At 58.2% G+C, this 14,961-nt stretch overlaps 1 protein-coding gene across 2 annotated transcripts; it reads right to left on the minus strand.

The window, feature by feature from the left end:
- Nucleotides 1–396: 396 nt before the first annotated feature.
- On the minus strand, nt 397–14,094 carry ETV5 (ETS variant transcription factor 5). 2 transcript variants are annotated; one of them, XM_032119850.1, is made up of 13 exons: nt 13,990–14,094; nt 13,324–13,460; nt 13,076–13,163; nt 12,883–12,930; nt 12,728–12,778; nt 7,670–7,799; nt 7,297–7,560; nt 5,386–5,645; nt 4,656–4,715; nt 4,183–4,251; nt 3,659–3,828; nt 2,352–2,453; nt 397–2,192 (listed from the first exon to the last, which is right to left on the minus strand). In XM_032119850.1, exons 2-13 carry the CDS (start codon nt 13,366–13,368, stop codon nt 1,971–1,973), a joined length of 1,509 nt encoding a protein of 502 aa, XP_031975741.1. In that variant the 5' UTR covers nt 13,369–13,460; nt 13,990–14,094; the 3' UTR covers nt 397–1,970. The 2 variants fall into 2 exon arrangements, with proteins under 2 accessions (XP_031975741.1, XP_031975742.1); XM_032119851.1 differs by lacking the exon at nt 13,990–14,094 and adding an exon at nt 13,750–13,764.
- Nucleotides 14,095–14,961: the final 867 nt, after the last annotated feature.

Here is a 14,961-nt window from a genome sequence, read left to right on the forward strand (position 1 = left end):
AGGGGCGTTCCTGAGAGGTCACCACCAGCTTTAGCCCTGCTCGACGGCAGGTGCTTGGGTTTCCAGGGGAGCGGAGGACTCACTGAGAAACCCTGGGGAGGAAGCAATATTAAATTGCAGCTGCTGGGCAGAAGCCACCCCCGTTCCAAATGGATCCTCTCATGGGATGTGGCTTTGTGAAAACCATGGCAGTATCCAGACCCAGGAGCAACAAATGCAGAACTGGGGAGAGGGCAGGGGGACTGGGGAGAGAGCAGCCCTCGTGACTTGGTCCCAGCTCCAGACTGCAAATGATGGGCTGTACCCTGGACCACTGCAGACCCCACAAGCACATCCAGGGGCTCCTCCCAACCCAGGCAGCATCCCACGGCACAGGCAAAGCAGGAGCCCAGGCAGTCAGGGAGGAACAGGAAGCAAGATCCTTTATTGTACACAGTACAGAATGTAATGCAGCTTTGCAGGAGATACATAGCCCTGCTTGAATAAAGATATTTCAAATCAGTCCTCAGATTAACTCCTTCTGCACTGCAGACCTGCCACACCGAGCAAATGGTTAAAAACCTGTCCCCAAGGTGGGGTTCCCAAAACCAAATGCTCCCCATGGGTACAAGCCACTGCAGCCACCATGGGGAGAGCAACCAAGTCATCGTAGAGTTAATCTTCATACTTCCCAAAAAAAAAAAAAAAAAAAAGAAACAGAAAAAAAAACCCCAAAAAAAACCAACCAAAAAAAAAAAAAAAAAAAACAAAACAAACAAAAAAAAAAAAAACAAACAAAAATTCCAACTGAAGCTAACTAATGAGGAGAAAAAATTCCTATACAGCATTTACAACAAAACATGTAGCCTGGTGCAGGAGAGGCAGGTATGGATATATGAGTGGTGGAGGAGTGTTAGGAGGTGCAGCAAGGGGTGGGGGGAGCTGGAGGGAAGTGGGGTACTGAGGAAGGGGGTGGGGGACCCCCCCCATCCCTGCCCACCTCAGCCTTACAGCCCAGCTCCGAGGCCATGCCGAGCAGGGGGAGCGCAGCTGAGCCACTACTGGGGTTCAGCCCTGGCTCCCCTGGGAAAGAGGACTGGAGTGGTGAAATGGAGTGGACCAGATCCTTCGGCAGCCATCCCAGGAAGCCGTGGGCATCGAGGGCTCCCCCTGCTACCAGGAAAGCCATGGGGGTGTCCCCAGGGGCTCCAGGGACAGCAGCCGGGCTGCAAAAAATAGCTTTGCCTTAAAATACAAAAAATCTACAAAAATCAGTTTAGAAACCTTTAGTATTTTCCTAAAACATCCCAAAAAAAAAAAAAAAAACCAAAAACGAAGAGGGAGTTAGTGTCAGGGTCTCCTCCCCCAAAATGCAACCCATGGCCCATTGCCAGAGCTGGGGAGGATTGAGGGCACGGAGAGGATGCAGGAGGTTCTATGGGAACAAGGGGTTATATGGGGAGGGGGGCTCAGGAAGAAGGCAGAAGGCTCCTCAGGGTTGGGGTAGGATGCTGCGCACATCAGCCCCAGGGTGCTGGCCCAGGCGGCCCCCCCGCATCCCTCCTCTCTGTGCAAATCAAAGCCCTTTCCACCACACAAGGCAGCTACGCGGATTGTGCTCGATGCAAAGCAGATTGTCGTGACAATTGGCTCGGTAGCCACGCAGCCCAGTCCTGGGGCACTGCCAGAGCCAGGGCCTGGGGAAGAGACTGCAACTTTAGGCTGCCGGCGCCCCAAGACATCACACTGATGCATGGCAGGAGGTGCCAGCCACGGGCAGTCCTGTGCACTAGCCCTTGGAAAGGAAGGGTGGGAATTCGGCAGCAACACACGTGGGGCGTTTTAAATTCCTTGAATTCGTGTGTGTGCACCCATGTGGTTTGTCGTTGGGTTGGTTTTTTTTCCTTACGAACAGCCAAAAATATTCTTTAGAAAACCGTGTTTGCCCCGGGTGGATGCGCTAGTGCCAATGGCTCTGCCAGCCGGCCGAGTCAGTAGGCGAAGCCCTCCGCGTAGGGAAGGCTGCCGCAGGGATCCTTCTCCAGGAGGAATGCCGGGCTGTCCTCGAAGTGTGTCAGCGGCACCGTCTCCTCCTCCGGCACTGGGCAGTCCGGCTCCGTCTTCAGGAAAGGGCGCTGGTTGTCGGGATAGGCCATGGAAAAGAGGGCATCGGGGTCACAGACGAATTTATAGACGTACCGCTCGCCGGCAACCTGCGAGGAGGAGGGAGGGTGTGAGAGGTGCCCTGAACGTCACCCCTGCCCTGGGGAAGCACCACACACCTCACACCAGACCTAATCCCTCTTCTGCTGCAGCCTGGGGCAGCAGGGGACGGTCACACCTTGCTGCGGGGTGGCAGGGGGGGCACTCACCTTCTGCATGATGCCCTTCTCGTAGTAGTAGCGCAGGGAGCGGCTGAGCTTGTCGTAGTTCATGGCTGGCCGGTTCTTCTGGATGCCCCAGCGCCGTGCTACCTGTGGGGAGAGAGGTGGCAGCCATCAGGGCTCCGGCTGGGGCTTGAACAGGGATCCTCAAAGGAAATGACAACTGAAATGCAGGCTAGAGGCTTGTTTGGGGGGGCTGCGGCAGCCAGGGGCGAAGGTGTCACCGTGGCCTGGGAGTGGTTCCCCGCCTGCCATGATAAATGCTCCGGCTGTGACCACACAGCCACCACCAAGTCAGGGGTCAAATCAAAAGCCATTTGATTAGGGAGAGCCTGCCAAAAAAGCTGCTTCAAAATACCACAATTTCCACGCATGGAGCAAGAGATATTACGGGTAATTACCCACAATGCGCAGCTCGGTGCTGGCTACAGCTGCTCTCAATTACTCCCCAAACAGCTTCTTCCTCTGTGTCACCCTCCCGCGGAGCCGCACGGATCCGGCACGGCCATGTGCCAGCACAGAGCTGCTGCTGCTGATGCCATGATGACTTTTTGCCTTTTCTTTTATACTCCTGTTACACCTTTTTACAACTTCTGTATTCTTAGTGCTTTTTGCCTACATTCTCGGATTTGTTTGTTCAGCTAAGAGACTCAACATTTTAGAAGCTTTGTAGGTAGAAGTTAGTGTGCCCCAGACTCCAAGGTCCTCTCCAGAACACATTCTGTAAATTAAGATAGAACCATCCAGGGGAAGGTTCCTGGGGGGGAGGGAGGCTCATTCAAGCCTCTCATTGGGGAATTTTTGATAGATATGCTAGTTAGTAAGACCTACAATGTCATACCAGATCTTTTTGGGGGTGTGCATTGCGGTGTGCATTTCGGTGCATTCGACGTGGATGTCTGCACCTAAGAATCCTTAAAATAAATACCAAGGTAAAATCTCTTTTTCCCTTCTAACAGTGTTTGACTCTTGATCTTAAGACCAGGAAAAGGCATCAATGGAAACCCAGGGCAAAGGATGGGAGCAGCTTGGGAAGGAGGGAACCATGGCAGAACCTGGGTCTCAGCAAGGCACAGCATAGAGACAACACCACCACGGCTGGTGGCCCCTGCCATCTTCAGCCACACCAGGAGGCAGTGGAAGATATTAAAGGCAAATTTCTACAGCTGACTGCAGAGCAGAGCAATGTGTCTTGCCTCAAGCACGAGTGGGAAGATGCTGTTGCACAGGAAGGATCCAGCCCACTCCCGCATCCCCACAGCAACTCCCCAGCTCCAGGGCAGGACCTCTCTTACCTCCTCAGGCTCAATCAGCTTGAACTCCATGCCCCGGCCGGTCCACGCGATGAAGTGGGCATTGGCGGGGTCATCCAGGAGGGTGACCAGGAACTGCCAGAGCTGCAGGGACCCACGCCGCTGGTAGGGAGGGCCCTCACGGTACAGGGTGGGCTCCTGCTTCACTTTACCTGCCCGCACCGAGACACCTGGTTAAACACCCTGGCTCTGCTCCTCACCAGCAGGGGACATGTACAACAACACGGGTCACCCCTGTGCCGAGACACCCGAGCAGGATCAGGCCATGGGGTGGGAGAGGGGAGAGATGCTGGGGATGGTGCTGCAGGCATGTAGGTGTCAGGGACAGAGATGGAACGTGGCAGTGATGCCAAGCTGCCACGTGGGATGATTCTCAGCAGCTCTCAAGAGCACAGTGCCAGCACTGCCTGGCTTTATGAGGCAGGCACTGCAGATCCCAGCATCCCCACATCTTCCTCCACGAGCCCCGGTTCCCCCGCAGGCCTCCTCCAGGGCCAGATTCTTACCCTCCAGCCTCTCGGGTACCACGCACGTGTCATCAAAATACAATCGTGTGTCCTTTTCATATGAAAATCCTACGAGGAAAAGACCCTTGGTGAGCATAGGGCCCCTCCACTACCCTGGCTGGACCCCAAAAAACCCTGGCTTGGCCCAACCCAGCACAGGACCCCATCTGCAGCTCTGGGAGCAGACCCATTCCCAGCTATTTCAGTGGCTGAGCGCTGCACAGCTCTGCCCTCGTCACTGCTCCCAAACCCTATTAGCAGCTCTGTCAGGAGCATTATCCCAGATTACACGGCGCTGCCGTGCCCTCACAGCACGCTCACAGGGGCCGCCAGCTGCTTTTGGGGCTGGCACACGCGGCTCTCACAGGCCCCACAGTGCTCTCGTGGGTGTTTTCAGGGTGCCCAGGGAGTGCTGGGTGCCAAGGGAGGGGTGGGATGGGGCCATGATGGGGGAGAGCAGGAGAGTCACTCACCGTCATGGCTGTTGGGGAAGACATTCCCCCGTAGGTACGAGGACTGGCAGTTAGGCACTTCTGAGAGGGAAATGGAAATAACATTACCCTGTGGGTGCCACCATGGATTCGGCAGCATATTCTTTACCCCAAGCACGTCCTGCAGTGAAGTCTGGGAACCTTCCTCCCTCCCCACGCTCCCTGGTCTACCACATCCACCCTCAACATTGGGGAAAAAAACCCAGTATGACTTGGGGTGGCACTGGAATTTAGACTGGAGCATGGGCTAAGTGAGCTCGAGTTTTCACAGGCCTCGCATGAAGGGAGGCACTGCTCCGCCTCCCCTACCATCTGCTTGGCTGTGCCACCCTCCATCCCGAGGCTGGGGTATTTTTAGGTCCTAAGGCGATTAGAGGATTTTTCCGTGATGCTGGTAGGGTCCAGCAGGCAGAAGTCACAGCTGGCCCTAGGCCAGAGCCAAGGGGGGACCCACCAGGCGCCGTGGGTGCCCCAGCCTGTGGCGACAGCACTGACCACACCACTGGCATCAGGTAAGCGCCTGCTCTATCCTCTGGCTTTGGAAAAGGAGGAAAGAGAGGAAAGAAAAAGGCAAAGCAGCATCCCAGCACCACAGGAGCTCCAGGGTGACACAGCACCCACTGTGCAAGGCTCAACCCTGCACCTGCCATGCTGATGGCAGAGATGCTCTGCTCCTTGGAGTGTCACTGGCGTGACCCCACCCAGCACCCACCTGAGTCAATGCAGTAGTCCCGAGGCTCCTGCTTGATGCCCATGGGGGGCTGGAAGCTGTGGCCAGGGGGACCGGGCAGGCCAGGGCCGCCATGCTCGTAGAGAGGGTCATGGTACTCCTGCTTGAATCCCTGAGGGGGGCGGGGGGCAGCAGGGCCCAGGGGCTCTGACAGCTGCCGGTGGTAGATGGGGCGGCTGTCCCCCGGGACCCCAGCCTGCGGCGGGAAGGGGTGGCAGGGCTCAGACAGCTGCCTCTGAAACCTGGGGGAGAAGGACATGGCATTACTGAGGAGTGGGAGGGTCAGCCCTGCTCTTGGCTCCCACCCCAGACCAGGACTGCCTGACTGACAGCTGGGTGCCTTCAGCCTGGGGTGCTCCCAGGGTGCACCCACAGCAGGCTGGGACGGTTCCTCAGACACACAGCCACCACAGGGGCTCATCCCATGGGGACCCAGTGGGGTGCTGAGAAGCCTTGTGCCCCTCCAAGCGCTCAGGACCCCAAGATGGAGGAGCAGGATAACACATGGGCCATCACATCTGGCCTTCAGGTATCTGGAGAGGAACAAAAAACCACCCCCCAACACTCGTATCTCTGTGAACCAGTAAAATCTGTCCCCAGTGTGGGGGGCAGGGGCCAGGGATGCTGTGCATGGGTGGGTGCTTACGCAAAGCCAAATCCACCCCGCAGCTCCAGCCGGCTGCTAATCCGCCTGCGCAGCTGGGATTAAACCTTGAACTCGACAGCAGGGAGCACTATTTTGGGCTCCGTGGTGCTGCCACCACTGGTCTGAGAGCACGGTTTCTGCTGGTGGCGATGGATGAGGGACCATCTCGAGGGGGTGCTGCCACATCCCCTCGTCCTCCGGCACCTTGAAAGGTGATCTTGGATCTCCGTGCCGGCTCCTCTCAGCCGGCCTTGCACCATTTGGCTTTGTAACCGGAGCTCTCCCAGCTGCCGGGCTGGGATTACTCCATTTCCGAGCCATGTCCCTCTGCCCTTCCTGAATGAAACCCAAGCCCCGTGCTGGCACAGTGCTTCCCAAGGGGTCGCAGCCAGCCCCCTGCATAGCCTGAAGGTCACCCGGAGCCCCGCTCTGCTGGGGAGGGATGCTTGCCTGCTGTGGGCACATTCCAAGGGCTTCCGTGGCCCCACTGCATGGCCTTTGCCAGGCTGCCACGTCTCGTCCCATTCCCACAGGGGTGACATGGTGGCTGTCACAGCAAAGGGCATCCAGAGGCCACAAGCAGAGCACCTACTATGAGCACCCATAGGAGCAAACCCAGGGTGAGGGAGGGGACTGGCAAAGCCTCCAGGGATGTGGGAGTGATGGGGAATGAAGCCACAGCTTGGAGAGGAAGGAGGGAACAGGGGTTTCCCACCACAGCCCACAAAATCATGGTGATGCCATGCAGTGCATGGGGCAGCTCAGGACCACCCCCAGCCTGGGTGCACATGGGCAGGACAGAGATGGTCACAGCTCCACAGAGATGGTCACAGCTCCACAGCCCAGCGGGGCTTGGCTTGGGAGGCAGAGCTACAGTGCAGTGGGAACGAGGAGAGCAGAGCCCTGACTCAGGACCATCACCCGTTGGAACAGGGGTGGATGCAGGAGGCAGCCTCTGCCTCCCTTGCCTTTCCCAAGAGGGAGGTAAAGGTTCTGCCCAATGTTCTGGGACTGGAAGGAGCAGTTCCCTGTTAGCAGGAGAAAGAGCCACAAGATCCCGGTAGGAAGTGGCAAGTTTTGCCACGTGGGACCACAGGAAGCAACATTTGGCTCACCAACTGCAACCGCAGCATGGGAACAAAGGCACAAGCGTTTCTCTTTCTTCCCCACACTTTGCGACCACCAACCCACACCAAGAGTCCCCATAAAGCCCCGCAGGATTCCTGTGGTCTCTGGGGACGCCTTACCTGTGCTCTGTGGGGTATTGGTTCTCAGACATCATCTTTGGCATGTGCATGGGCGGGTGCGGTGGCCGCGGCACGGCGAAGGGCGGCTGCTGCCGCTGCTCCTGCAGCGCGTGAGGGGCCGGGGCAGCCCCATGGGCAGCCGCTGGCACGGCCGGGGCCGGCGGTGGCGGCGGTGGCAGGGCCGGGCCGGGGTGCGCAGGGGACACCGGTGTGGCGGGCGGCGTTAATGGCTTGAACCCGGCGGGGGGTTTCCTGTCGTAGGCACTGCCAAAGGAGATGGGCCAGGGGCTGAGGGCAGCACCGGCGGGGACAGCACCGCGTGGCACAGAGCGCCTGGGGGCTCTGCAGGCAGCCGTGTCCCCGTGCTACCTACCAGCAGTTGTAGAGGCACTTGTCCCCATAGCCGGCACAGAGAGCCTGCTCGTGGCTGCAGGATGACAGCTCCGAGGATGGGCTGGGCAGCTCCCGCTTGATCTTTGCCGGAGGTGGGGCGTGCAGGACCACTGCAAGGACACCGAGGAGGACACAGGCTCACCCACAGGGGAGAGGGCGATGGGAACATCACCCCTGCAAGCATCAGCTCTTTCCTTGGGAATAAGGTGCTGAATTATGCCCTGGCAACTGAACCAGGGCAATATGGTGCCCTGCCAGACCCCAGCACCAGCGCAGAAGTGAGCCAGGGTGGCAGGGGAGGGAAGAGTTGGGACAGTCACAGCAGCCCAGGACACAGTTCTCAGAAGGGGAATTGCTCCCCATTGGGATCCAAGAGGGGCAGAGCAAGGACTGTGAGAGGGCAACAGGCAGCTCGACAGCAGCCTTGGATGAGACACGTGCTGTGGCCAGGCCAGCAGCTCCCTGGCGAGTGAAGAGCCCAAGAACCACAGGCAGTGGCTGCCTGCCTGAGACACAGAGCAAGGGGTGAGGGGGCTCAACAGACTGGAGCTCCAAGAGCTCGTAAACAGCAACCCACTCGCCCTCACAGGGGCATACCCGCTCCCAGAGTTTTTAAGTGGGATCCACCTTCCTGCAGCCAAGGTGGCCCAATGGGATCCACTCCTAGGGTCCCACAATTGTATGAGCTCAAGTGACAAACATCCCATTAAACCCAAATCCTCTCCACCCACTCCCAAGCTCACTTGCTATATATAATTATAAACTGAGTAATATATGCTTAAGCTAATTAATTTCTAAAAGCAGGCGCCCTAGGAAAGGGAAAGCACCTCAGAGATCTGTACCTAAATAGTGCCTCAGAGGAGAGCCAAGACTAATCGGAAGTGGAGTATTAGCTTCATGTGAAGCCTAAACACAGCCCAGCTACACTGGAGAGGAGCAAATAGCTCCAGGACAACTGTTCACAGCTTGCCAGGTAATTAGCTGCTCCCCTAATTTGTCAAAACCTTTAAAGAGTTGCTGACTCCCCTTTGTACCCATCCCCCCCTCGAAAGGCCTCAGTACAGCTGGTACCAAGGGCATAAACCCCCCCCTCCCCGTGAAGGATTTGAAACACAAAGCCCAGCGCTGAGCCAGCACAGCCCCCCACACGCCTTCCACCCGCTCCCAAGCCGGATTTATCCCACTCCTCCTTCCCCCCCTCCCCAGCGAGGTTTTGCCACTCTCAGCATTTCCAGCCTTAAAAGGGGGCCAAGCATGGCAGCGGCAAAGCACAGGCACCCCATGAGCCATGGGAAAGCAAAGGGGAACTGGCTTTGGAAGGGCTCCAGCTGCCTATCGCGGGCATGGCTCTCCAAACAGGCTCCGTGTTGTTGGAGCGGGTTGTTTTTCCGCCAGTCGTACAATGGGGTCTGGTTATTCATTGAAAAAAAAAAAAAGCCTCCAGTCCCTGAGCAGGCACCACCCTCCATTCACAAACACTTCGTAGTGCTCCATTCATGTGGCTGAGGGAGGAAAAAAAAAAAGAAAGGAAAAATTTCCCCAGAGCTTAGCACTGCCATTCAAAAAAAAAGGGAAATGAGCCTTAAGATCCTAACAGAGACCAGCTGTCCAAGCCCGGGCTCTGTGCAACGTTTGGATTCCTTACACAAACACTGCAGGGCCGGCCGGCGCTGCTCAGCAGGACTCGCTCCTCAGCCAAGCTCACGGCCAGCGAGGCTGGAGGAGTCCAGGGGGCACCGAGGCCAGTGGTGCAGCTTTTGGGGGGAAAGGCACTGGGTTTGGGTCCCAGCAGCGAGCAGCCAGGTGGGAGGAGCTGCCCTGCCCCAGCACCCAACACCTCAAAGGAACTCTGGGTGCACAAGCACTTTTACCCTTTCCGGTCCTGCCCTCGGCATTATAATTAAAAGCTAAAAAAATATATAAAAATATGCAGAGGGAGCAGCTACAGACGGGGCCGGAGAACGTTGTGTTGGCAGATCCACGCCAAGGCTGAGCCTCAGCAGCAGCGAGGACACCGTGGGTGCCCAGCAGCCCCTCGGGATGGAAGGACCCCAGGGAGGCCGGGCAAGGGACCAGCCACACGTGCCACTGCTGTGCCCAGCCGGGAGGGGAGCTGGGTGGGGGAGCTCAGGCAAACCCCCGCAGTGCCATACAAGCAGCCAGACTGGAAATGCCCCTAACGCCAACCGTCAGCCAAGGGTGACACCGCAAAGCCACTCGAGGCCTTGAATTCCCAGTGAATCCCTTGGTGGAGGACAGGGCAGGTTATTCCCACCCATTGGCATAATTGGACCTCCCCGAGACTAAGCTTGGGCAACACTGGCTTCCACTGAACGAGGCAAGGGGAAGGCAACCAAACCACCACGTCGAGCCCGGGGACACTGGCACCCGCTCAAGCCGTCACCTGGGAGCCGAGCTCCGCGCCTGCCCCTCCATCCCCCGGCGCTACAGGACGCACCCAAGGTCACACCAGGAGAGGAGGCAGAAATAGAAGCCAGGCTCCTGCTTTCCTTTGTTTAAACAACTCTTCCTCACAAACAAACCTCCCTCTTTCATTTTGGTGTGTAAGAAACTCCGTGCCCTGCCCGTGGCTGTTGCCACGTGCTGCCTGCGCAGGGAGGCCACAGGTACCCTGGGAACAAATCACTTCTTGTGGTGCTTGATCTCCTCAGCATGATCCCATCTCCTCAGCATGATCCCATCACTTCCCAGGTCCTTAAACAACCAGTGGAGGCATAACACTGTACGTACACCCTTGGCCACAGGACCACATTGCTGGTGAGCTCACCCCCATGCCCGGTCAGGGGTGCAGCATGAGAGCCAGCATGGTGAGCTCTGCAGAGTCACCACAGCCTCCTCGCTTTCATGGAAGGATCCATCACCTCCCTGGGCAACTAAGAAGCACGGAATCTGGCCTCTTGCCACTCAGTCCAGGGCACTGAGAACAATGCATCCCTCATCTGGAGTAGCCTTGCTTTCCCTACGGAGGGATTTCCTCCCCAGCACAGAGACCCACTGCCCTCCAGATTATTTTGCTCCCAAGCCCCAACTTTAAGACCCTTGCCTGCCAGGGATCTTGGCTACGGAGTCGGGAACAGAGAGTGGGCAGTAGCAGAGCTGCAGGCAGCCATGAGGGGGTTTTAGCAAGACAAGAAGGATGCTGCAGTTCTGAGCATCTCCAAGACTCCACGTGGCACATGCGGCAATGCTCCCCACTGCATGGGGCCCAAACTGAGCCTGGTTTGTCCCTTTTTGCTGCTGTGCCAAGGAAGCTTGGCCCTGGGAATGCAAGATGGGGCACAAGATTGAAGTTTGCTCAGGATAAGAGAGCAGCAGTTCCCTCAGGGAAAAGGTGTGGAGCTACACAACTGCAGAAACAGAGTCCAACACACGTCCAGAAGCATCCGTGGGGACTGAGGGGGCATTTACCTCTCCCTGGGAGCTAACGGATGCTGAACTCCAATGTGATTGCCAGCCCAGGAAGGCAGCATGTCCCTGCTAGTGAAAGCTGGGTGCAGACCACAGCTGCAGCAGAGTCCTCCTCCTCTCCCTTTCTACGTGGCACATAGCTCAAAACTGGAGTTTCTCTCCTCTGTGAACTCTCTCTAGTGCAGGGATGGAGGAGCTGGGCTTCCCATTCCCCTCTTCCTCAGTCTGAGTCCCCCCACAGCCAGCAATCCCAGCAGCAAGAGAAACCTTTGCTTTCTCTCCCCAGGAAAGTTAAGGAAGGTTATTGCTGCAGGGAGTCGTGCAGGCAGATCTCTCAAGTGACAAAGGCGTTTCAACACCAGGTCCACAGGCTGAGCAGGTCAGAACATTTTAAGAGTCCTGACCAAATAAATGCCTTTTTCTTTTCCTCCTCTTTCTTCTGCATCACCCAGAAAAGTTTGTCTCTCCTCTCTGAGCTCTTCAGGTTACGAGGAAAAAGAGACTGCCAAAAGGCACTGGAAACAGCTTCAGCTCCAAGAGCCACCCTCCCACGCACACTGCAGTTTCTACTGCTCCGAGCAAGAGCTGCTGGGCTGTGCTGGGGATGTCAACAGACCGTTGTGTTTCTGACTCTGGGCTCGCCTTTTATCTCAGGGGAGACAGGGGAAAAAAACACTTCTGAAACTTGGGCTGTCTGGACCGGCTTAATGGCAAGTTTCCCACTCCGAAGTAATCAAAGAGCAATAATTAACATGCATTTGCTGTCGGAGGAGATACCCCGCTGCATGCTGTGACAAAGCTGGAATGAAAAATCTGTTCGACTGCAGGCTAAACTTGATTTCCTTTAAGTTCCGTAGCTGTCTGGCTCAGCAGCAAAACCCAGCCACCGACACCAAGCTACTACTTGTGTTTGCCAGGTAACAACTCAAAACATCCTGATTCCTCCCCCTTCTCCTCCAACCGACCCTTCGACGCCCGAGAGCAGCGCCCGGAGCTGCGCCAGCCCCACACGCCATTCCCCGGCCCCTGCCCTCGCCACTAACCCGCTCTGGCAACCACCCGCGGCTCAGAACCAACTCTCGCTCTTATGCAATTCACGAGGGACTGCATTTTCACTGGCCTCCTTTTAAAGACGCTGGCTTGCCAGTGATTAATGCTGCTTAAAGCGGCTCAAATTTCACCGCTCAGGCTTGGTCTTGCCAACAGCGCTGGGCCAAGACTCTAAAAGGCTCTAGAAACTGCAGAGATTGTGGCTAACCAAGCAGCCCAGCACGGGTTATCTCTTCCACTTGAAAGGGAAAAGGAGTATTTAGAAGCGAATCCACCTCGCTACGAACAAGCATCGTGTCTCAGAGGAACCCAGAGAGCAGCTAGAGATATTTCCATGCATTTGGCCATAATTTTCCCCATTAACAAAAGACAGGACATTGCACATTTCATCTCGATGCACCCAAACCACACGTGCTTTCTCCCAAAAGCCCATGATTCCACGTTTCAGCCCCAGGAACAACTGCTTTCCCAAGGAAGCTACTCCAAACCCAGTTCAAATGTTTGCACAGGCACCCAAACATCTACCCCCAGAGAACAAAAACCCGGAACAATCACTTACAGTTGTCAGACTGGAAATCTGGGACAAATTGTTCGTCATCGGGGACCTGAGCTAAAAAAAACAAACAAAAAAGTGGGTTTATGGCGTTTTCAGTTCTCAAAAAAAACGCTTGCAGAGAGATTTTACATGGCAAAAAGGCGGAGGTGAAGACTTGCCTTCAGCTAGCCAGGCCTCTTGGAGCTGGCTGAGATCCTGGAAGAGCTCTGGAACAGAGTGAAAGACTTATGTGCTCCACAGAAGAATAAATAAAACTGCCATTATTTGCAGGATTATTTCTAAAACAACGCAAGGCGAGTGGTCTCATGGGGCCGCTGAGAGGCCATGGCCACCCAGGCCAGCCCTGCCTACCTTCCGAGTCATGGGCCAGGTCAGTCTCCAAAAATTTCCTTTTCCTATCGGACCCCAGCCGGCCTCGGCCCTCCTCTGTGCAGGACTTCTGCAAGGAACAGGGCGACAGCTGCCCGTGAGGGTGGCAGCCCCCAAGGACAAGGGTGGTACTCCCAAAGATGAGGAGTGGGTGCTCCAAGGATGGGGAAGGGGTGTCCCCCAAGGTCGGGGAGGAAGGTGTCACCAGGGATCAGGGTGGGCAAACTTACCCCGGGGCCCATGAAGGGAACCTGCTGGTCGTAGAAGCCGTCCATGGTGCGGGGGAAGCGGGCAGTGCCCCCGGCCCGCTCAGCATCGACGCCGGCCCGGGAAGGGGGGTCCCGCCCGGGCTCCGGCAGGTGCGCGGCTGGGGGGTGGAGGGGACGGCGAGGGGGAGGGGTCAGCCCCTGGCCCCTGCCACCCCCGGGGCCGGCTCGGTGCGGGTGCGGGGCCGCCACGCCTCCCCGGGGAGCCGGCCCGCTCCTGCCGTGGCGGGTCGCAGCCCCCCGGCTCGTGATGTCACCTAATTTCTATAGAAACGGCCGTGACATCACGCGCCGTGGGAGCGGGAGGAGGCAGCGGGGCGGGCGGGCGGGCCGCGCTTCGCCTCGCCCCCCTTCCCTTCCCTTCCCTTCCCTTCCCCCCTCCCCTCTCACCGCGCTCGGCGCTGCGGGGCCGCGCCGCAGCCGCGCTCGTTCCCACGCCGCCCCGCGCGCCCCATTCATAAACTCCGCCCCCCCCCCCGCCCCGCTTCTCCCCCGAGCGCGCGCTCGAGCGCCCGCTCGCGCGCGCCCCCCGCCATTCACACCGCGCGGCCCGCGCCATTCATAAACACCGCCCCCGCCCCAGGCCCAGGCCCCGGCCGCGCTGCGCCCCGCCGCCAGGCCCCCACGTACCCGGCCGGGGCGCCGCAGCCTCAGCGGCAGCGGGGCGAGCCGGGAGCGGGGCCGGGGATGGCGCGGCGCCTCTCCGAGCCCGGGCACCGCGCTGCCGCTCTGCGCCGGCCCGCAAGCCCCGAGCCAGCGGCCTCCGCCGCGCCCCGCCCCGCGCCGCTTGTTTACCCTCCGCGCTGGCCAATGGCGTGCCGCCGCTCGGCGGCCTGCGCCCTCTGATTGGCTGCAGGGCCGCCCCGCGCCCGCCCGCGCGCCGCTCCGCCGAGCACCATTGAGAGCGGCTGAGTGGGCGGGGGCGGAGGCGGCCAATGGGCGCGCCGCGATTTGCATGGCTCCGCCCGGAACGTTTTTCATTCATAAAAAAATAGAAGGGGGAAAAGACTGACGGGTGGGGCCGGGGCAGCGCAGGATTTAAAGGGGCCGCGGCCCTCTGCAAGAGCGGGGATGGGACTTAACGGGCGGCCTTGAGGGTGGGAGACCTGGTGGGACAACCCTCGGGTTGGTCCGGGTCCAGGGTGGCGAGGAAGGACCGTGTCCGTGCACAACGTGCCCAAGGACCTGCCACACAGCGAGCCGTGTAGATGGGGTGGACCTTGGGCCTCACAGGCCGTGGGGTCCCCTCTGCTTTCTTGGGAGGTGGTTCGCACGAGGAAGGCAGCGTCACACGGCACCCCCTGCGAGGCCAGGGCTAACCCATGCCTGAGTACTGATTTGGGCAGCCTTGCCCCTGCAGGCACCCTGGAGCCAGGGTTGCCTTTAAAAAGGGACATGGGAAAATTAGTTCCCACCTGCAAGGGCAGCTTTGGGGCTGCCCCTGCCACGGACCCCTCCAAGCACACCCTTGGACACCCACCCTTGAAGGACACCAAATGTCCCAGAGGTTTGGGAACGAATTTAGGACAGAGTGGTGCTACTGGGTGCCTGCCAGGCCCCCCACTGCAGCATTTCCCCGCTAAGTGCCTTCGTTTCCCTGCC

Source organism: Corvus moneduloides, chromosome 10 (genome assembly GCF_009650955.1).
Source record: "Corvus moneduloides isolate bCorMon1 chromosome 10, bCorMon1.pri, whole genome shotgun sequence".
NCBI lineage: Eukaryota > Metazoa > Chordata > Aves > Passeriformes > Corvidae > Corvus > Corvus moneduloides.